The sequence below is a fragment of the Hemibagrus wyckioides genome, linkage group LG02, assembly GCF_019097595.1.
Source record: "Hemibagrus wyckioides isolate EC202008001 linkage group LG02, SWU_Hwy_1.0, whole genome shotgun sequence".
In the NCBI taxonomy this organism is placed as follows: Eukaryota; Metazoa; Chordata; class Actinopteri; order Siluriformes; family Bagridae; genus Hemibagrus; species Hemibagrus wyckioides.
Window position 1 is genome coordinate 11,549,881 of NC_080711.1, and position 22,986 is coordinate 11,572,866.

General features: G+C 40.0%; 2 protein-coding genes across 5 annotated transcripts in view; both read left to right on the forward strand.

The window, feature by feature from the left end:
- Positions 1-8,770, forward strand: part of sdk2a (sidekick cell adhesion molecule 2a) — a 148,009-nt gene extending 139,239 nt beyond the window's left edge. For 3 of the 4 annotated variants that reach the window (XM_058375856.1, XM_058375873.1, XM_058375881.1), the window contains 3 exons: positions 1,214-1,358; positions 4,215-4,344; positions 6,769-8,770. In XM_058375856.1, the coding sequence (XP_058231839.1) occupies positions 1,214-1,358; positions 4,215-4,344; positions 6,769-7,170 (677 nt within the window). In that variant the 3' untranslated portion in view covers positions 7,171-8,770. The remainder of the gene's footprint in view (positions 1-1,213; positions 1,359-4,214; positions 4,345-6,768) is intronic. The other variant, XM_058375865.1, reaches the window with a different exon arrangement.
- A 1,495-nt stretch (positions 8,771-10,265) lies between these two features.
- On the forward strand, positions 10,266-22,986 carry cdc42ep4a (CDC42 effector protein (Rho GTPase binding) 4a). Its single transcript, XM_058418916.1, has 2 exons — positions 10,266-10,559; positions 20,700-22,986. Exon 2 carries the CDS (start codon positions 20,840-20,842, stop codon positions 21,869-21,871), a length of 1,032 nt encoding a protein of 343 aa, XP_058274899.1. The 5' UTR covers positions 10,266-10,559; positions 20,700-20,839; the 3' UTR covers positions 21,872-22,986.

Sequence of the window (22,986 nt, forward strand, 5' to 3'; positions counted from 1 at the left end):
TAAAACAGTAAAATCTTTATAAAACCTTGTTAAGTATTTACAGCACTACAAAACTAGAGCATATAATTCTTTCAGTCAGAGCTTTTTTTGAACAAACTGTTAACTTGCAATATCTATGTCTTTTGTTTAATGTGTATTGTGTCATTCTTTATCATAATAATGGTATCATCATATTGGCAAGCTGTAGTTTTCCAAGATTCTGAAATTATCCTGAATGAGAATTATGTTCAAAATACACTTGACTTGTTTATGCAAAAACACAAGACAGTGGAAAAAATGTTGCTCTGCTGGTGGTGCTTGTTGCAGTAATTGGTAGATAAACACAGGTTTTTAAAATGACACAGAATTTGTGACACCAATTTGTGCAGTAAAGTCTACCAGGGCAAGTTCCACCTCAGCCATTCCTGGTCTGGTCTGAAAACTATGTGTTCTGTGAAAAGGGAAGCAGTAGCTCAGTGTTTACGATGTCAGCCTAATGATTGGAAGGTTGTTCAAATCCCAGGATCACCAAACCTGCCACTGTTGGACCCTAGAGCAAAGCTCTTAACCTTTCAGTTGTATAAATGGGATAAATGTAAGTTGCTCCGGATAAGGGTGTTGACCAAATGCTGTAAAATGTGGACGTACAAATATTCTATGGGCTTTGAAAGAAACACAGGTCTGGTTCTACTAGTGGAGTATGATTTTACTAAGTACAATTCTAAGACTTTTTTTTATTTTGGGATTTCTCTCTTATTCACCATCCAGAGAGCAAAACTGGCCAAAATTGGGAGAGATTACTAAATTTCTCATTTTTTTTCAATTTCAAAGTACTTTATTGGCAGGATTGTTAGCATACAATATTGCCAAAGCATCAAGAGAGTCAAGATTACTCTACGTCTCATAGCCAGTATTGGGTGCCTGTGAACTGAACTCATGTATGCAGAAGGGCAGATAGAATTTTCTCAGATTGTGTAATGCTGTCCTGTTATGCAGCATGAGAAGCAGTTAGAAAAGATGCAGCAACTGGAGGATAGCTGCCGAGCTGGCTGTTGGGTGGGAATTAGCAGATAACAAACTTATAAAGAAAATAGTGGGAGAAAGAATATTTCTTTGTTCGTTTGAAAGATATACAAACAGTGAACATTCACCAAGGAAACAAAAGCCAAGATACCTGTATTTCATGCCTACATTATACCTCCACAGCTATTTAATACTTGTTTTCTGCATACAGGTGGCCACTCAAACTGCACATCTCTGCCCCTCTCCCATGGAGACATGATGAGGATGGACGAGGGCCGATTCCCAGCTATGGAGCTGAATAATAGGCGCCTCTCTGTCAAAAATTCCTTCTGCCGCAAGAATGGCATCTACACTCGGTTTGTATAACTTTCCATAACTTGCATTGTGCTCTGTGTTTACACTCCCAGTAAGTGGAATAAAGTGATACTTAAACCAATACAATAAGAAAATAAGATTATATGTCCTAGCAAATGTTGGGTTTTCTTTTTAATATTGCCCTTTTAAAAGAACCACCAGAAAATGTTTTCAAAAATGGCAGTGGATTTGATTTCCAGTAGCAGACTGCATAAGAAAGCAAGACTTGGGCCCACAGCTTATTTAAATTCAGCTTCCTGGCATCCTTTAAATGTATTGAATGGAGAATTGGCTAAGATTCCAATGGCAGTTGTTCCAACCACTCTCCATCTGTCAGCCTAAAAGAAACAGAAGAGACCGTGCCAATCAGAAGCTGAGATCTGGCCTCCACTCCCACCACTTTCTCATTCTTATTGACATTCAAAGCACACACTGGAGAAAGTTTAGATTTATGTAAGACTTCGAAACAACTCTCATGTTCTTCCTTGCACAAAAACGCAATATGTGTGACTTCCTCTCTTGCTTTTCTACGTATGGACTGAGAAATGCTTCCTGCTCACAAGGGTGCTTGGTTTGCAACACTGCATTTAAAGTTTGCACAGTGTTTGTACAAACACAGATAGCATGGAGGTCAGTGATCTGGCATGAAGCTGCTTGTGAGTGAATCAGTGAGCCGTACGTGTGGAGGGTAGAGGGGTTGGACTCGTGGTCAACTTCCTGAGGCGGTATCTGGAGAGAGCATTTTGGGGCCATTAGAGTGGAATGCATCGATGTGAGGGAAGGGGGGTTCATTCTGCTCCTCATCTCTTAAGTCAGCTGAGACGATCTTCCTGAGATCAAAGCACAAAGTCTCTGAAGAGCTCCACTCGGGTGCAATAATGCCACGGGGCTGTCCCCTAGAGAGGGTGAAAAAGATTGAGTTGTGGAGTATCAGGAGAGACATGATTCACAGCCAAAACCTGAGCTGGATAAGCAAGGGGTTTGAGAAAGAAGGAAGGCAGCAGATTGTGTGTTTTAAACCTTGGACAGTAATGGCTGCTAGGTTGTTTGACATAGCTTCATCCCTGCTTTAAAAGCCCAACCTCTACTGAATTTTAACTAGACACTTTATCATAATGCTCCCTTCCCCCTGCTCCCATGAGCATGAGCTCTGGATTAACCCTTCCAAAGCCAGAACTTCATTCCTTCACCCTGCCAGTCTTTAGGTGGGCTATTTGCCTAAAAATCCTTCTGAAAATACTAGAATTTCCAAGTGCCTGGTGGTTTTCTCTTCTGCTTAAGCGTCTTTATGGTGTGTTGTCAAGTTCAGAATGATTTGCACACTAAGCTAATTAACAGCAACTATTGAGTCCCCCTGCTCAGGTCAAAAGCTATTGTGTCTAGTGTGTCATTGGTTTAATGCACATTCAACCTCACTGCTGTAAATCACAAGAATCAGATTAACTGGGTCACAGAGCTCTCTGTGGTTAGAGCCTTTGACAGGGATTTTCTGTTCTTTAGCTGAGAGCAGAATTCTCTGAAACATTTGTTGGTTTCTGGTATGAGGCGCATCTGACTTGCCTGACAATCCTCAATCACTTATTCTGACCAGAGAGAAATACTATGCAGAAGCGTGCCTAAAGGACTAACGTGTGTCATGTGATACCCCTAAAGGCACTAGTGGTGGGCTCCACCTTTCCTCATGCTAAACAGATGCCTCACTATCTGTCCAGAGATCAGAGAAGCTCAAGAGATTAGGAACTAATTAGGAATGGGTGAAGTGTGGAAGCACGGCTTGCTTCCAGTGTTCCTCTGAACTAGTCTGTTCTTCCTGATATCCATCTGCATGGCTGTTGGTGAATCTCCTGACATTGATTATAATGCTCTTTAATCTGTGGATGTAATTGTATTAGAGTCTGTGCTTACTACAGGATTTGTTGGAATTAAATGAAAAGCAAGTTCATGTCCAATAAATTGTCTTTTTAAAACGTCTTTTAAAAAGGGCAAAATATGTTACCTGTTGCCTGATCACAATGATGAAAGTTTTCTTACAGAAGTAACAGTTTTAAGGCGATATTCATATTTGGTTTTAATATCTGGTCTCAGGTGACCTGATCACATGTGAACAGCCAACATGGATAATCATTCAGCCCTGGTATTTTCATGTGTCTTTATGCTTCTCAACCTTTTGTGATTGCATTTCATCAACAAAAGGGTTGCCATATCTACCCAAAGAAATGCTCTAAAATCATTCCCAGCTAGCCTGAAATTAAAACATATAGTGTATTTATACCATCAGCATTTCAGTTTCATTTCCCTATAGTCATTTGACCAAGATGCTTGTATATTTATGACAATTGTCTTCTGTATTTATTTAATGTTGTTCAGATTGTCTCTACCAAATTCACTGCCATCCATATCCTACAGTATACTGATACATTAACAAACAGAACTCAAATTAGGAATGGTGGAGAACAAGAACACTTCAAGAAAGATCATCCTGCCATGTCGATTTAATTAGATTTAAGTAAAGACAAATACATTATGTGTATCAGGACAGTTCAAGATTAGCTCAGTTCAACAGTTTAGTGATATTGTCAGGGACACATCAGGACGCACTACAAATGTGTCCCAGAACACCTCCTAATGTGGTGTGAGTGATCAGTCCACTAATTATCCAATCATCCATGATGGATGTTAATGCCAAGTATAAATAGGGCTCGAAATAATCTCCTTTTCCTTCTCTCAGAAGCACACAGTTGTGATCATTAAACGATTTAGAGCAGACACACTTATCATATCTAAATTGCTTGAGAGAAGCTTATCCTAATTCACTATATTTAGTCTTCTTCGTAATCTCTGTCCTCTCCCTGCTCCAGGTCTCCTCCCCGGCCCAGTCCAGGTGGTCTGCACTACTCCGATGAGGACGTCAGCACGAAATGCAATGACCTGATGCCTGCTGAGAACAGCAGTCTCACTGAGAAACCATCTGAGGTATCCGATTCACAGGTATCCCAGTTCTCTGAGATTAGGATTACATCCTTGCACTTATACACACATTGTTGTTGTGGTTGTTGTTTTATTTCTGTCATGATTATAATGAATGGCTTTCAACAAGTGTTACAGGTCGTTCTGTTTGTATGTTTTTTTCATGGGAAAGAACACCATTTCTTCAGTATGCCCAAGCATAGCAGCTTTAGGCTGATGCATTTCTGTCAAGCCTTGAAAATAATGAGCTGACATGCTGTTCAAAAAAGACAAGTGAACCTGACCTTTGCCTGAGAAATGATGCTTTATATCAAATACAAAGCCACCCATCTCTTGACACCATTTTATTAGTTCGCTCAAGGTGACCTTCTTCATGGGAAACAGATGAAAAGAAAAGCTGATTTCACCCCAGTTCTTTTGTAGGAGTTAGATTTTATCCAGCCGACCTTTTTTCTCAGTAAACGGCTGCATGACTCAGCAAACTGAAATAAGGCCTAGAGTTATATTGGCAGTGGCAAGTAAAATCCTACGACTTAGTGCTGAATAGGAGCTGAGGAACACAGCCTCACACTGGGTTTTCTTATGAAAAGAAATCCAGGCAGGAGGATCTCTTAAGCCTCTTTATTCCACAGCACTGCTGCATTTTTTGTTCTCGTTGGTCAGAAGTTGTTGATCAATCTTATTTAACAGCTACAAGGCAAATCACAGGTTTCTAATCATTCTTACTTATATAGTGGATGCTGGAGTTATTGATTTGTTTTATGTGTGACATGACTTTTTAGGTACAAAACATGTAATGGAATGCCAATTGAAACATGCCTATGTGAGTAAAAATCATAACAGAGAATGCTGTAGTAGGAAAATAATCAACTTTAGGGTGATGTGATACCATTATCCCCCCATAGTTGATTCCCTCCCCAATAACAGCAAAGTGTTTTATTCTTCTTATATCACAGCAATCTGTTGAACTTTACATTTCATTTACATTTACTGTTGTGGAACATCTGTGAAACAAGTTATGCTTTACCATCTTTTCTGTTTATTTTAACTAATTTGTGTAAAAAATGCAGCTTAGATTCCATAGACTTAAATGTCTTTTTAAGAAACAGCTTAACTTCAGTTTTCTCTGATTATTATTTACATAGGCATGTTTCCACTGACATTCCAGACGTGTTTTGGAACTAAAAAGTTGTTGAACCCTCATGTGGAATAACTACCCTGCTCTAGTGAACATTTTCATGGAAAAACAAAAGCCACAAGTATATGCTTCACTTTGCCGGTTGTGCTATGCTGTAACAGTTCTTTAAAAGCTATACACAGACTTTCAAAATGCTGTTTGAAAGAGTTTAGTCATTGAGTGAAGTTTGTATTTGAGTGGTCAACAAAGTGTCTGTTCAGTAGGAAACAGCCTACTTCAGAGCTGAAACTCTAAAGCTTTCTGGACTTATGCCAGGGAGCTAAAATCAGGCCCGGCTTTTCTGGTAAAAGCTCAAACTTACAGGGTTCTAATCACCTTCACATAAGCCTGCTCATAAAGGATGCTAACACAGCTCTGAAGGACGAAAGACATTAGAAACACATGGGAGTTCACTTTTATCTTCTAAACAGATGTTCCTATTGCCAAACATTAGCATTGTTTTTCCCCGAACCCATGTGTTCTCTTTTTTTCTGTCAGAACTGCAGAGATTTGACAAAAGCCAAACATTTGCATGGACAGTTGTTGACATTTCACGTCTTTTCTGTAGCACCCGTCAGTTTCCTCTCAGGATCCTGAAGTTAATCAGTGTGCAGGAGAGAATAGAGCTTTGATGCACCTTTAAACAGAATTCCTGTGATTGAACTGACTAAATCTCGACTGGGTGTCTTACGCCTGGGACACGCTAGAGGATAATCAGGATTTTGAGGTCAATTCGCTCTTTATAACCATTGTAAAACACTGGTTTTAAAGGATTATCTTCCCAGATTATCTTGTGATGTGGGCCCATTGAGCTATTCTCAGTCAAGTCAAGTTGGTCCCATTTTCAAATTGTAAATATTAAACATTTTCAGTGTCTATAACTCTCAGCAACATAAACCTGATGCCAGTAACAGTCAAGCTAGCCTTTTGTTCACCATGTTTTTTCGTTATTTAAAAATCACATTTGCTCTTGAAAAGGTTTACAAAATCCATGATTCATGAGCATAATCTGAAAGTGTACAGTGTGTAAGTCTGGGGAGATAATATTATGGGTGGTTGATGACTGAAGGACAATCCAGGACAAAATACCTGAAATCTCTCTTAATGTCTGAGGTATATTGCAATTTCACAATCAGTTAAGATTGTATCCACTACAGCTGAAAAAAAAGCCCTTTCTGTGTAAAGTTGTCAAATTTTTTGCTATACACTTTTGAATAAGATATATTATTGAGAGGTCTGTGAGTAAAAAGTGTCTTTTCTGATTACAGGGCAGTGATAGCGAATACGAGGTGGATCCAGCTCATCAGAAAACACACTCATTCGTCAACCATTACATCAGTGACCCGACCTACTACAACTCATGGCGTCGGCAGCAGAAAGGCGTCTCAAGGCCACCTGCATACGGCTACGGGCAGGCAGAAGGTGCGACTGAACCTGAGCCACGCCCCCACGCTCCACCTCTGCCTCCGCTGCCTCCGCTGCTGCCCCACAGCACTCCATCTCCACAGCCCATGGGCCAGGGCACGCTGTTCAGGCCTAAAGGTAGCCGGACTCCCACTCCATCTCTGCTGTCCTCTGAGATCCACAGCCAGCATGGCCTCTACAGGCCTCCCAGCAGCCTGGGCACCTCCGCTCAGACACCAACTACAGGCTTCTCGTCCTTTGTTTGATATGAGACTCTGGTTCCGTTTACAACGCATCTGATTGAGACTCCTATGTGAGCGGAAATTTGCTCCTTCAGCATCACTGTCATTGTGGTTTGTTTATGATTTTATCTATTAAGGAGCGCTGAACATCTTAGCTTCTTTTTTTTTTATTTGATTTATTTTACATTTTTTTCTATGTATGTGGTGTGTCTGTAGGTGCATTGTAAAACAGACAATCATTCAGCGCATTTGTGTTTTGAGCAGAGCAAGTCACTTAGCCTGTCCCATCTAAACAGTGCGTAACCTGAGAAATTCTTAAACCTTAGTTCTAGACTCAAAAGATATTTTTCAAAACTATTAAATGAGCTATCTGTGAATAAAAGAATGTAATACGTATTTAAGCAGGAGTTCAAAACTTCAACATGGGGTTTGCATGTAATTTTACAAAAGACCCAAAGTGATCATCTTGGGTGTACATACATTCTGGGTGTATATAAACATTTGCTCATCTAAATGACAGCACTTTGCTCAAAGAATAATATAATATTGCATTACAGATAAATGGATTGTCTTCACGAGAGGATATGATCTTCCTGGATTTGACGTGTCTCAGTTTTTAGTGATGGTTTACATACGTCTCAGCCGCAGTTCTGTTTTCAGATATAAATCAGCACATGAGCTACTGCTAAGCTAGAAGTTGTGGGTAATATGAAAATGTTTTCGCTAGTCTGCTTCGTTGTGTCACTGTATTCTGTCATACGCATGTGTTGTGTTCACAGTCATGGGTTTAAAGGTGCTTTCCCTAGGAAAGGCTGTTCAGGTGTGACTTGGACCATTGCCAGATGTTGTAAAACGTTCCTCATTATTCCAAACGATGAGCACATGTACGCAGGAGATCCTGCTATTAACTCTTCCCTGGTCAAATCTTCATAAATGATATTCAAAAGCGGTACTGGTAATATTATTTCTGTGAAATGAGGAAATGACACCAAGACAGGTTAAAACATGAACATATACAAACGGAAGTTTGAAAAAGAAGCACTTATTGTTTGCTATTGTATGGATGATGAAGAGATTATAAATGCTCCTCTTAAAGAAAAGCTGTACACAGGAGCTAACTCCACATAGGAGGAGTCCAGAAGTGAACACACTGTCCTCGTTTGAACTGATTTGTACTGAGTTATTAAAAATACCGTTAAAAAAAAGCATTTACTTATGTTCAAATAAACTGAATTTGGAGGACATAAGATAAACCTTTTCATCTCACAGAGACTGAAAGTAATGTCTGTTTATTCTTGCGTATGTATTTCTCTAATATATTGTAGAATGTGTTTTTCCTGCTCACAGTGAGACACCGTGTACAGATATGACTACATGTATGCAGATATGCTTAATTTATTTAATGGTCATTCGATCATTTGCTTTTATATTCAAACTTAAACAGTGAAGATAAGCATAAGAACTGGAATTGATCATAATAATAATAATAATAATGATAATGATAATGATCCACACAATCTCTTGTCTTGTTCTCTGTGAGGTGACTATCACTGTATAAATTCTTTAAAGAATTACAATGGGCCAGGCAATGGTTCTTTTCCAAAATAAATTCTTTTATTTTTCAGTGGTTCTAGTGAGATCTTTCTTTATAATATATTTAATAATATATTGTACTGTTAAAGGGTCGCACTGATATTTTAACTCAGAAATCCTATATAATAGAAAAGTCATGCGTGATATGTGTCCTTTGTCTATCTTGTGTCTTCGATCATTTCATCCTTCAGATTTTTTGATCATGAGAAAACTTCTCACTTCATCATGTTTAGATCCATAAAAGGAAATGGTTGGGTGATTTGGGCTGAATGAGAATGCTAAGTGGGTGTAAAATTAATAATGATCCGGGGAAACTGTGCCGAGACTCTGGGGGAGGATGGAAGAGCTCGTCTGGAGATAATCTCTTTATTCCGGACTGCAAAGCATTGATCTGGTTAGCGAAGGGGTGCCAGAGGGGAGAGGGGTGAAAACTCTATATTGAGGTGGAGGGAAGACTAGAAAGAAATATGGGATCATCTATCTCCAGGCCTGACAGCAACAAAAGACCTGTCAGCATTCTGGGTTCTCTCTGTTTCAGAGTATCTCACTCTGAAATGATAGCTACTTCTAAAAAATCATTTTCCACTCCAGTGTTAGTCTGTATGAGCTTTAGATCTGGGAACATAGCCAATGGAGGAAGTTACATTTAAACATTACTGAAATACTTGTCTCTTTAGTGTACACTTTGTCAAGCCGTCTATAAGATAAGGATTTATCACTTATATCCATGATATTCAGCTTTTTGTTCACATTATACAATAATTTGTTCGTACAACTAATTAGTTAGCTGTTGAATAATTGTTGTGGTATATAATATTTTATTTGTAATCCATCTGTGAGACAGTTTCTCCTTTGGAAAGTGGCTTTTATCTTTGCTTCTGGCTATGGGTAATGACCTAAGTGTTCAAATATTCTACTTATCTTAAGTACCAGTGCCAGTGGCTCTGTCTTGCAAGAGGATACATCTCCTACAAAGCCCTCTACGAATTTCCCATGGCAGCCTTTTGGAAAATGAATACACAAAATGAGTCCTCAGACAACATGATGGACATCAGTCAACTTGAATTGGCCTGGCAGGACATTGCATTTCAATTGAAAGGACGGGTAAATAGGTCATCAAGGAAGAATGTAGCATGGTTCATTTCTTTGTCTCACATATTTTCCCAGGTTGGTCACTATTAGCAAGAATATTGCAGGTAAACCTGGCTTGCAATAGGATTGTAAGAACAAATATAAATGAGCTAGAACAGTTTAAGTTGTATATACTCCTGCATTTAAGCAGTGTATATATTTGTATATAACTCTCATCAATTTGATCATATTTAACGTGTCTCCCACAACTGAGCAGCCTAGAACAAGTAACTAGTGTTCAACTAAAATAGCAGCTTGGCCAACTCAATCAGCTGCAGGCTGAGATCAAGTGCTTCAACATAAATAAATGCGAATAAACATTATGTACTCTGAATGGGTACCAGTGCAATGAGCCACGCTGTGAATAGATTCGCCATTGTCCTTCAGGCGCATGCGCACTGGAGGCATGCCCACAGAAAGGAACGGCCGTGCTGAGTTGCGCGAGCTCTTGGCCGAGCAGAGCGTGTTTTCGCTGAACGGCAGGAAGGATGCGTCTCTTCGGTTTATGTGGACTTCATTTCTCTTGTCGAAACTGAATGGTGATATGTATTTACGGCTACTAATTCACACATTCGCGAGGGGAGAAAAGTAGTAACTTGTGAGTGAATAGTGAAGGGAGGAAACGGTGACGCTAGTTACCTGCGGATGAAAGTACAAACCGTCGGTTGCACACAATACTGTTGGTAAAGGTAGGTTACATTTTAATATTTTATTTTTTTAACAGTAACCATGTGTCCAGATGAAAAGGATATTGTGGTCAGTTTTGTTGACACATTCACTATTTATTTATCCATCAGGCACAAAACAAGCTCCGTTGTGTCCTCAAAGTTCAGTTAAAACCGTTGAATATTAATGAGCGGAAACCGCACAGGTCACCGACTGTAATGAATAGCACGTGCACAGTGGCACGGAACCTTAAAATCCACAACTTGCTTGTTTTTTGCCAGCTTTATTCATTCACTCTTTTATATGCATTAATTGTCCTTCAGTGCCATCACGGCCCTGTGTTCATCATTGTTCTGAATCTCTCTCTCTCTCTCGCTCTTTGTCCCGTCTGTTTTCATAAATGACAATGATCTTTAATCAGGATTTGTTGTATTCCATCTATACCACTGTGCCTTCCTGTCTTGTTCATATTTCAGTTTACTGTGCATATCCGGGTCTCTGGTCACACTGTCATACTAAATACTTTGTCTTCCGTGGTGGAGAGAGATTTTGAGCTTGTGATTAGATCCATCCTTTGGTTTAGATTGGTGTGAATACAGGCTAATTGCTCTGATAGCCTAATGGTGGTGTTATCTGAGACACTATGAAGCTCCCAGGGTCTTTGTTTTAGGAGCTGATTTCAGATGGTCTCATTGTTTCTCTAGTGGTGGTGTAAATCATTAACCGGGTGCTGCAAGGTCATGGGTAAACTTGGAGAGAGCAACCAGGAACCACCAGGTCCTATATTCTTTTAATATCCATGGATGATTAAGCAGTTTATTGTGCTTTAGTTCGAGACGTACTCCGGGTACAGTTCTTCGAGTGGTACCATCAACGGCACAACCTTACATTTACATTTCTGGGATTTAATAGACGCCATTATCTAGAGTGACTTGCAATTTATGCAATTTTTGTTCATATAACTGAGCAATTGGTGGTTCAGGGCCTTGCTCAGGGGCCCAGAAGTGGCAGCTTATTGGATCTGGGACTCACAACCTTCTGATCAATAGTTCCAACACCTTAACCACTTTCTAACCTTTCTTACACCACTTTTAAATGAATGAGTAGTTGTTAAGATCATAACACATGCCTTAAATTGTTTGTAAAGGTGTACTGTATACACGTATCCATTTAGAAGATACATAGAAACGACAACAGGGATCAGTATAATTTTAGTCCTTTGTTTCTATTTAGTGTGTTGTCAAAGTGGTGGCATACAGGTTCATCACCATGTATTCAGCAGATTGCTTAACAAGTATTACAGCCCTGTTGGTATCACTGACATGAATGTCAGAGCACTGAGCTGTAAACAGGTCACCATGTGCTTATCTTCATCTGTTTTAGAAGGAAGCCACCTATCTGTAATTCATCCTTATCTTTAATCTGGCCTAACCTTCAGGTTCACATTAAAAAGACACACTCTGTATTTTGTATAATTGTATGCAGTGCTCATAAAAGTAATTATGGTTGGTTTATTACCCTTAAGTCTCGATCATTTGGTGTTTAGGCCCACGGAGAAGTTACCAGTAATCAGCAGGCGAACTTTCCACAGTTTTGTGTAGGAACCTTTCAGCATGCTCTGCTGGATGCAGCACCAACAGTGTTTATTAGTAAATACATTCACATGCACAGAATAATCAGATCGGATAAGTAAAGGCAGTAATTCAATCAACGCACTACTCCGAAACTCTGGGGTTATGAGTCAGTCTATAACTGGACTCCTTTTAGACTCTATGACTTGGCACCTCTACTCTTATCTTACAACCAACCAATAAACTCAGAAGAAGAAAGCTGACACAAAATTCTAACTTCCTGCTGTTTTTTTTTTATTATTATTTCTACACTTTGCTCAGCAATCATTATTCAGGAGTTTTGTTTGACTGTTACTTCCCTCTGTCTTTAGTGCTTCTGCTGCAACTCTTCTCTATTCTGTGTTCATATCAATTGAATAACTTCAATAATTTTACTAAAATTCAGGTGTGGCTTACTAGAACAGCCTTAAACCGATCCATAATATGCTATTCACATGACTGCTTGAGTTCGATAGTACTGCTGAAATCAGATGCTGCTTATATCATTAGTATGTACTGACTTGAACACAATAGTATTACTTCTTTGTGGTTAATAAGGTTAATGTGGCAGATTTACTAGAATAGGGTGTCCTTCCAGTGAATTTGGGATTCCACTGTACTCAACCCAGATCACTTCGGGGTTGTAAATTGTCTAAGGAGATTTATGAAGTTTGTGCCTGAAAACACTCCGTAAGCAAAAAGAGGACAAGCTTTATGTAACATGCAAATATTTTATTTCATATTGCCGCATAAACCGGAATAAAGTTTTTGTTGACTTCTACTTCATGTGAAAGGCAGTCCTTCCACTTGAATACTGCCTTAAGCACTGAATCACAAGGTTTATTGGACATGATGTATTAGTTACACCAAAGCAACATTCTTGCTTGTGTATGTCCAGACTATGCCAGTCCTTTGATCCACAGGCTCTTCAAACTTTATATAACCCCACTACCCCAAGAGCAAGGTCAGCCATCCTGATCCAATTGCTGTATCATGTTTCACTCAGTGAATGACTCATAATGTTCACAGACATTCTTTGTTAGTGTTCATTACGTTAATGTGTTAACGTGTTTATAGTCTTGTGTGCTGAGGCATCACAGAAAATCTGCTGTCCTGTTGTTGTTTTCCTCCACAGGTTCCATGCAGTCGTGTATGAGTTATTAACTCTTTCTGGCTGTGTTTACAGACATGTTTATATGCTTCTCATTTGATTATGAAAATGTTCAGGGATCCCATCAGAAAGAGCATTTCAACAGCTTCTGTTTGGTTTTTTTTTGCGTGCTACAACCTAGTGGGTTTGTGGTTCTGCAATAAGCCATCGCAGTTATGTTAACACCATGAGGGAATTCACAGCTGGAGTAAAGTTGAAAGTGTCCTCAATCACTCAGGTGTTTGTGTGTTGTTTCGTGCACACGTCTAGCAGCAGGACACGGCAGAATCTTTGTAAAAGTGGACCCTAGTGCTTTCCCTTTTCCCTCACAACATGCAGAATTGATCTCTTCTGGTTAATACAATAGATTAGTATGAGATCTACTGTCCTCTTGTTTAACTGCCTATTATCACGCTGAAGCTCAGCAAGATCAGATTAACGTTAACACTTTCCTTTTTATAGCATTATGAAATTATATAGTTCAAATGCAGTGTAAATATAGGTCATTTATACAAAAAACTGTACTAGGTTGATCATAGTGCTAATGGGTATCTAAAAATATTCTGAGTAGATGTAGATTTGCTTTCACTCTTGAACAAACATGCTTGAATGAACAGAAAAGACGTCAGTTCGGTTTTTGATTGTAATCAGATTTGTAACTCTGACTGGTATTTTGATGCACCTTATGTCGCAAATATGTGGCAGTTTGGGAAAACACCTTGGCCAGTGTAGATTGGCCAAGAAAGTCATAAAACTGGTTTTAACTAAATATAAATGTTTCCACCAGTACTGCACTCTGACATCTATACTTTAACAAAACAAATACATTATATAGCCACACTTGACCATCACACCCATATACGGGCCTTCTCTAAACTATTGTAACGAAGTGTAAAGTACACACTTGTATAGAATGTCTCCTGTAGCATTAAGAGTTCCCCTTTACTGGCCCAGACATGTTTCAGCACAACACGGTTCCTTTGCATAAAGCAAGGTTACTAAATACAAGATTTGCCATTGTTATTGTGGAAACCCCACTGAACAGCTTTGGGATGAACTGGAATGCTGATTGCACCCCAGATTTCCTTAGTCAACATCGGTGCCTAACCTCACTTATGCTCTTGTGGTTAACTGAGTGCAAATCCTCACAGCCATGCTCCAAAATCTAGTGCAAAGCCTTAGCAGAAGAGTGGAGCTTATTATAACTGTACACAGGGCCTAAATCTAGAATGGGTGGTTCTACAAGATTACATGGGTGTGATAGGTCCCACATAGTTTTGGCCATAGAGAGTATATTTGACTAAAATGACAGCACATTTAAAATTTAGGTTCATTTATAACTAGGCTGTTTGAGTGCAAAGCTTATGTCTGTTATAGGGGCCAGTTTAACAAACATGGTGGTAGGACCAGTTTGCCAAAACCTTACTAGCAAAGTGTGTTTCCTTTACAATTTTGTTTCATGCCATAGTGAAATGGACATAGGCCTACTCAATTTACTCAGTTTATAATCTGGTGCCAGTGATGAAAATGTCTGATGCTGCTCTATTGTCACATTGTCACTAAAACAGGGAAGAGTGCTTAGACTCAATGTGCTCAAATTGGCCAGAAGAGCAGAACTGTAGTAACTAAGCTATAGAGAAAAGTATATCTGTAAAAGTAAATCTGGTCTATGCAATATTGTGTATATGTTTATTCAATGAAAATGTTTTATTAAACACTTTTGACAACAATGATTGATGGCTTTGAGTACGTGATTGCCACTGTTCATATCTCTATGATGCACATAGCAGTTCCCATGTAATTGCTTATATTTTATAGGTTAACATGATTAGGAACCTCTAATGAGTATAGTCTTTAATCATTGAGATGAAAAACATACACAGATGAGCAACACACACAAACACAAACAAAATCAGCCCTGTTTCCAGTGATGGAAACTAGCCTCATTATTGCGTATGCCCATGGAGTTGTTTGTTTAGAGCATGATCAGTAAAGCTGTAAGTGATGTGTTTATGGGAGTTTGTGTCCAGGAAGGGTGGCGACATGGATTTCCGCTAACATGGGAGAGCACTAATGGTTCATATGCATTCTGCCTTTCTTCTGTGTACCCCCCCCAATTTTGAGCCCATGTGATGCTTCTGTTTACACTCTATTGCTCCCAGTAGGGCCGTCATGGTGCAAAGGGGGTTGGTGCACTGGGTTCTGGCATGGAAAAGAAAGCTTCAGACATGAGCTTGAACAGCCCCTCCTCCCTGTTCTAGGCAAGGTTAGCTCCCAAACCTGATGTGTATTCATGTACATTAGACGTAGGAAAATAAAACCAAATGGATGAACAAGTTGAGACAAATAAGCTGTATGTCAGAATCTAAGAATTAAAGTGCAATTCTTTACAAATACACTAAAAGGTGTCGGAATTTTTCACAGTGTAAAAATAACACCCCTATTCCAACTGTGACTAATCCATTTCAAAAAGCTACATAGTTCACAGAATAAAAAAATCAATCCCACCACTGCCCTGCTGTCCAGTCTACTTCACTCATGACCTCTTCTCTTGATTCTTGTTTTGTGTTTAACACTTTTTTTTTTTTTTTTTGCACAGCATCAATAATATTGAGCAGCCTTCTTCTTCAGTTCAGTGTAAGATGCATGCTCAGGAATGAATCATGCTTCTGTAGACTGGAGCTTTGTTTGTTGGCATGTGCTCCTTTTTCTGTTTTTTTTTGTTTGTTTGTTTTTAGAAAAATTCATTTACTTATCGTTAACAAGTTTAGCAAATGTGTGCTGCCGTCTAAAACCAAGGCAGAAAGCCTCATCTAACGACATGGTTAACCTCTTCTTCTTCAGGCCCAGCCTCAAATATCTACTTAAGATCAGCTTAGTCATTTGTGTGTAAGCGTAGCTTGAAACAATGTGAAAATGTCATCTGCAGACATGTTCACAGCCTGACTGAAGCTACTAATGAGGATACAAAGCTGCTTATCCAGGTTCACACTCAGATAAACAAATTTGGTGGTATTTTTGCATATCGTCTGCCAACCACCACACATATATACACAAGACTGATTGTCTCTGACTCGCAGATGTTTTAGGAGTTGGTGTTGCTCCTCAGTTAGTGCGGCCTACTGCTAAAGCAGTTTGCTGGTGAGATTCTTATGTTTTACATTATGATTGATTGTTATGATGACCTTTTTACAATTTTGTTATTGGTGCTTTTACTGTGTATTAATGTACAGCCATGTAAATAAGCCGAAACATTTTTTTAACGTACTTGCTGTCTCTTTTGGATAATGATAGATATTGGTTTCATTTGGGACCATAAGCATTTGTGTCATGAATTTTATTGTTTGTTTGCTTTCTCAGAGAGACAAAACCTCAGCCACAGAAAGAAAACATTGTCAGTCATTAAATAAGTTGAATTTGCAACAGGAAAGCTGTTTTAGATGCGTAAATAAAAGATGGCTGACTTTATAAGAGGTGCAAGATAACCCAAGAGCATGACTCTGCCTGTGGCGTTTGGGCGAGTGCTGATGGCGCTGCTCTCATGTTGAGTAGTCTGTCTTCACTCCAGGTGTGAGGGAAGGAGGTCAGGTTAATGAACCTACTGTGCTCTGCAGGACTCCAGATTGGCTACCTTATCTCCAGTGAATGGCCTCAAAGCACTCTGAGCTGATCTTTATCTCTCTAATCCCATTAACTGCTCTTTACACAGTTGGAAAACAATGACGTGTTCAGCACTTTTCAATATTCTTAATCACCTGAGTGAAGGGTTGCTTTGGTGTGTGGGTTATTTAGATGAAAGCCATGGCAAAGGCTAGTTCTCAGTTCTGATTTTTTTTTTTTAGACTTTGGTTGTCTAGTTGAATGGTCAGAATTGAATTTGTTAGGTTGTAGGTTGTCTCTCTGGCTGTAAAACTACTTTGTAGACCTGTGGGTTTTTTTCTTTTGCATAGTCTGGACATTTGCAGATTTGTAGGAATATATGCATTGTGCCATTAGGAAGCTTTCTGCTAGGTCAGTCAGCCTTTCTGGCAAGGCCAGTGGCTTCAGAGACTTCTGCCAAAATGTGGCTGGATTCACTCTCTGATGCATGCTAGGATACTCAGCACCTTTAGCTCTTCATTTTAATGTTGACTATATAGTTCAGTGATGTCTATTGAAATTTTTCAAACAAACTAGACAAGATACCATGTTACCAGTTATCATGCAACTTGGAATCAGTTTAAATGATCCTCTATGAATTTAAAATGTTTGCTTGCTTTCTTTAATTTTGTAGTAGGGTTTGGTGGAGAAGGTTTAGTCCTATTCGTGTACGTGTGTGCTCCTGTTGAGAACTGCAAAATCAGGGGAGGGACTATCCGTTAATATCAGAGAGTCCAAAACACCTTCACAGATCACGTCAGATTCATATTCGGATTGGTTCTTCCCCTGTTATTATTGGGGAGATAAAACCCAACCTTGTGGTGTATTTTGGCTGTGTTTCTTTCCATATGTACAAATTGCACGTCCCTTGCAAAATGTGTAAGAAAGGTCGGGTAAAACAATATAACTGGGACAAATGTCACAGCAGTATATTTTGCAGAGACAATTGTTCCATTATACAAGCCTTGTACATTTGTAGTTTGCAACATGCTCTTGTGCTTCAGCTTCTTGCAGTTTGATTGAGCTCCATTGCTCCAATTTGCTATTCTAATCATTAGCAATTTCTAATCAAGATCAAATGTTTTAGCATTTACATGGTCATAGCGTCATTGTTTTTTGTTTCAAAGCCAGATGTCTATGGTCATAAGAAGACGTGCAGTTAGTCTAGGAATGCTTGTAGATATTTGCGTCATTCCCAGTTGACTCTACTATGTGTATATTTGTGAATGTGACTAACTCAGCCCCACAAGGTCAAAGGTTAGTATGTAAAAGGTCATTTAGGCTGTGGGGATAGTGAGATGGATGGATGGATGGAGAGGGAAAGATGTGTTCAGTTTATGATGTAGCAGAGAAAGCCAGCTGCTCCCTCTGCGTTGTGCTGCTACTAAAATGGATGTCAGAAAGGGCTGTTTGGAAAGTCACTGGCAACATCCGAGGCCTTTGGTTTCCCACGCTGCCTTCTCATGCACCCCATACTCCCCTCATTTTCACACAGCTCTATAAATAAGCCCCTCTGCCCCAATCTGATGGAGCAACTATGAAAAAGTGCTCTGGAATGAACACTATTTAGCTGTGATTATTACCCCTTCCAGTAAATCACGCTAATGGTTTGATACTTAAGGAGCACTGCAATGTCAAACGCGCACACGTGCATGTGTGTGTGTGTGTGTGAGAGAGAGACGTGTTAACACTTATGGAGATTTTTGGGGAGTTCCAGTGGGGATTAAGACTTGCAGCCTTTCATGACCGTATTGTTTTTCTTCCAGCTTCTGCCCCCCAGTAGCAGTACCCCATATAAACTTGCCATTCTTTGTCTTGTATGCATAATTTATTTATTTCTTTAATAATAAAACAGAATTTACTTGGAAGACTGATGGCTTTAATTTGCGGAACAGGATATTTGCTTGTATTTTGTGGCAATGATTATAGTTGGATTATCAACTCTGCTGTTATGGAAATCAATATTAGTAGAGAGCAGGCTTCTAGCATTTATGTCTCTGGCCTTAAGGGAGAGCTCTGCAAGCCACATGTGTTCATTCAGGCACAGATGACTAACGGAAGCTATTGGTTCATTTATAGTAATCTGTAATACTTTAATTAATTGTAACAAATTGCCCAATGATTCAAGATAAATGCAAACTATGTGTCGGCAACAAAGAGCTGTTTGAACTGTGCTCAATGATGACAGGGGCATTATTTTGTTTCAGTAATATATTAAATCATGTGAGCAAAAAAAAAACTGCATCATATCCTCAAGGTTTGAGATATAGGACTAGACACAAGACTGACTGCGATGCTCAAAGACAATAAACATGTTTTTCTGTTGCTTTAAAAAAGAAGCCACAAGCCTGACAACAGGAAGCACTTTTGTGTTCCAAGCTGCACATTGTTGCCATGGCAACAACTTACAGGTAAGCAGCTCATCAGGAAGTGAAGGCAGTGGTGAGAGATGAAGGAACAAACAGAGCGAGGTCAGTGTCAGATGGAGCACCACCAGAGATGACTTCACTCAGCCATTGTTTCTCTAGAAAAGGGGGGACTGATAAATATTTCATTAGCATTAGCTGGAGAAACCTGTTTAGCCTGCTGAGCACTCTGGCTTTCTCTTAATTCGAAAGGCTGAATTTAACAAGCTGGGTTAAGCGCCACAGTGCACTACACTATTCAGACAGGATAAGATCTCTGGAAATATATAATAGCATGTTTTTAATGCAAACAGACTGATCATTTCATGATGTAGGGCATGTGGCCACAGACATAGTGCTTGATCATTTATAGGACACATACCCGTACCATCCATTTGTTATAGCTGTGATAGGAAGTTAGTAACTTGCCACAAACCCCCGGAAGCATTGCTTCTCTGACGAGCGTTTTATATGTCATCTGTTTTGAATTGCTCTGCAATTTAAACTTGGACAATATTTGCTTTCAGTTTGCTTTTTGACTGTAGGTGATAAAATAAAGCACTACCTTAACCTCATTTTCCACAGGATAAAAGAAGGTCTTTAAAAATATATATCCGTTTGAATGGGAGGCGCATTACCAGGGTTAATTTTATACTCATGCATAGAGTTGATGATCGTGAACATTATCATCAGAAGGTAGCATTTTTTGAGGCTAAGGTTTTGTGAGTCTCTGGCTGAGGTTTTACATTTGTATAACTGGTTTATGAATTGAAAAGGGTTTCTGCTTTTGGTAGAGATTCAACTGGCCTTTATCCTGGACCTCACTGCTTTGTGTTTGGGTTTTTGCTAATGTTGAAAATGAATGTTTTGGTAAGCAGAAAATAATGTTGGCTGTTAATGTTTGTTAGTAGCTGGATAGACCTGAAAGGGTAGCTGACAGAGGTTATAGCACCTTAATATATTGTACAGAACCTCAGTATAATAAACTCCACCGCATTGGTCAGACAGGCTACCTACTTTCTCCAACAAAAATTTTTAGTATTGACTAAATCTTCTGGTCTTCTGACCTCAAAGGTTCATGCTGTAAACTCTGTGGAAAGGCTGGGACAGATGTTTCTGTCTGACTCATTCAAGGGCAGTTATGCTGCATTCTAGAGTTTCTAATGGTATACAAGCCTTTCTTGCAGATAAGACATCTTGGAACTGCTCCACCAGTGACTCTTCATTACACTAAGAGTATAATGAAACAGCAGAAGTGGAATGTACTTAGCTTAATTACATTGGGCTGTCTGGCTTTTGACTATTTAAAATATCTGTTTTTGTTTATAAGCTTATCGTATATTTTTTTTCTTTTCACAGGTTCCACAACCTCTCTGGAACTCTGCATGTACCACATACTCTCTGGAAACTGCATGTACTTTCAACTCTAACCTATTCATAAAATATACAAATTAACTCATCTGGATTCAGATATAATTTGGGAGTATAAATTTGCAAAGATGCCCATCTTGAAGCAATTGGTGTCAAGCTCATCTCAGACCAAGCGACGCTCTCGCATGGACCTTACCACAGAGATGATTAGTGCTCCATTAGGAGATTTTCGTCACACCATGCATGTGGGCAGGGGTGGTGATGCTTTTGGGGACACATCCTTTCTCAGCAGCCGCTCCGGCGAACCCCCACAAGATGCCAGTTCCAATCCCCGCTCTCCCAAGCTGGGCCTACTGTCCAGGACTTTCAGAAGCAGCAAGCGGTCTCAGTCTGTCACTCGTGTGGACCAACGTGACGGCACACAACTACCCCCGAGTGATTCACCGACATATGTGAAGAATGCCCTGTCACTGCCTTTTCTGAATGATGGGGATGGGGATACTGAAGGTGGTCGGTTGCTCAAGAGCCTAGCCTCCAGCCCCCTGAAGCAGCAGGCCTCCAATGGCGCAGCCGCCCATGGTCTAGACCTGGAGCTCCACGAGAGATCCTTTGGAGAGCTGACCGACTTGCGACCCTCTCCATATAATGGAGGAGGCATGAAGCACGCTGAATCAGTTATGTCATTTCATGTGGATCTCGGGCCTTCTATGCTAGGAGAGATTCTAGGAGTCATGGAGAAGGAGGAAGATGACCTGGGCTTTGAGGAGGGCAAAAACAGTGACGGACAGGCATCTCCTCTTCTCAGCCACCAAAGATTAGAGGAGGAGGAGGATGAAATGAGAGTGGAGGAGGTGAAAATAGAGGAGGAGGAGCAGGAGATGGATCTGGAGGTGAACGATGAGGCTACTCTTGATGCTCCCAGTTCAGAAGATCTGGGACTTAGAAGTGAGATCATTAGCACCCCTGAGCCTCAACACAAACACCTGCAGCACTCTGACAGCTGCTCTGTCTCCAGCTCTGGATCCCAAACCATAGAGGACAAACAAATCTTAAAGCCCTATCAAGGAGACATAGACAGCACCAATTACAACTACCACCCTGGGGAGGAAGGAGCTTTCTCTTCGTTCTTGGAGGACGAGGATGATGAGATCCGTGTGTGAGACTCTTAGCTTTGTGGATTGTGTATGGGGTTAGAGACATGTAAGCAATGGAGACACCATGTTAATGAAACTGTTGCAGGACCCTGTGAGGGAAGTAAGCAAAACAGGTCTAATGGCCCAGCAGGGGACCTCATAGTACCACTGTCAGACATGTTCACTCAGCCTGGGTCTGGCAATTGCCACTTTTTTGCCATAGGAGACTCCTGAAGATGAAGAAAAGAAACATCTTGAATGCCTTAACTTCATCCCTTGTCTTTGCGTCTTCAGACTCCAACATTGAGTATTTGTGTGTAAGGTTTTTGGTTATGTGTATACAGGTGCTGGCTAATGGTATCTCCCGACACATTTTTTTCACTACACAATAAGCATGTTCTTTGCTGAAGGTTTAAAGAAGCATGTAGCTAATGCTGGTATGCCCACAGGACATAGTATGTGTCTGCTCTGCATGTGGATGAGTGCAAAAACTTTGACAGTAATTACAGCATTGTAGTGCGTGTGAAGGATTTTGGTTACACATCCTGTTAGACACTGTCATTAAGGCGGCTGACAGAGAAGGATGGGAAATCATTCTGTAATAAAGATAACAAACCAGAAACTGAAAGGGGGAGTAGTGGCAGATGTTTTGTGTTCCGTTTTCCCTCCACTAACTGTCCATAATTCTGTGTTAGCAAGTTGTGACAGCTGGGAAGTGTCATGTCAGGGGGGGGGATTCATGTTTGTAGAGGATTTTGTATACTCGATGCCTGTGTGGTGTCTTTATCTCACCACTTCCTTCCTCATCATGTGACCGTAACTATTTAGCTCTGCAGCTAGCTGGTTAAGAAGGTGCATAAGTTTTGCCGTATTAAGTTGTTTTGCCAGAAACAGGCTGGGAGATTGGGTTGAAATTGGGTTTTCCTACTTGGCTTTATTATAGCAAATAAGAAGACACTGCACTGTTTAAGCTAAACTTGGTTTTGGTATGAGAGGCCGTGTATTTCATTCAGAACCACTGTATAGTGTTAAAAATCACCTTGGTGAGGGAAAACTTGTACACTAACCTTATCATTTGTTCACAGAAATCATGTTGTAAAATGTGATTGTGAGGCCTTTACTGCTGCCCAGACTGTGCTGAT

What these genes read in the sequence shown, in the direction of transcription:
- cdc42ep4a (XM_058418916.1), top strand. Translation starts at nt 20,840, where the DNA reads ATGCCCATCTTGAAGCAATTGGTGTCAAGCTCATCTCAGACCAAGCGA.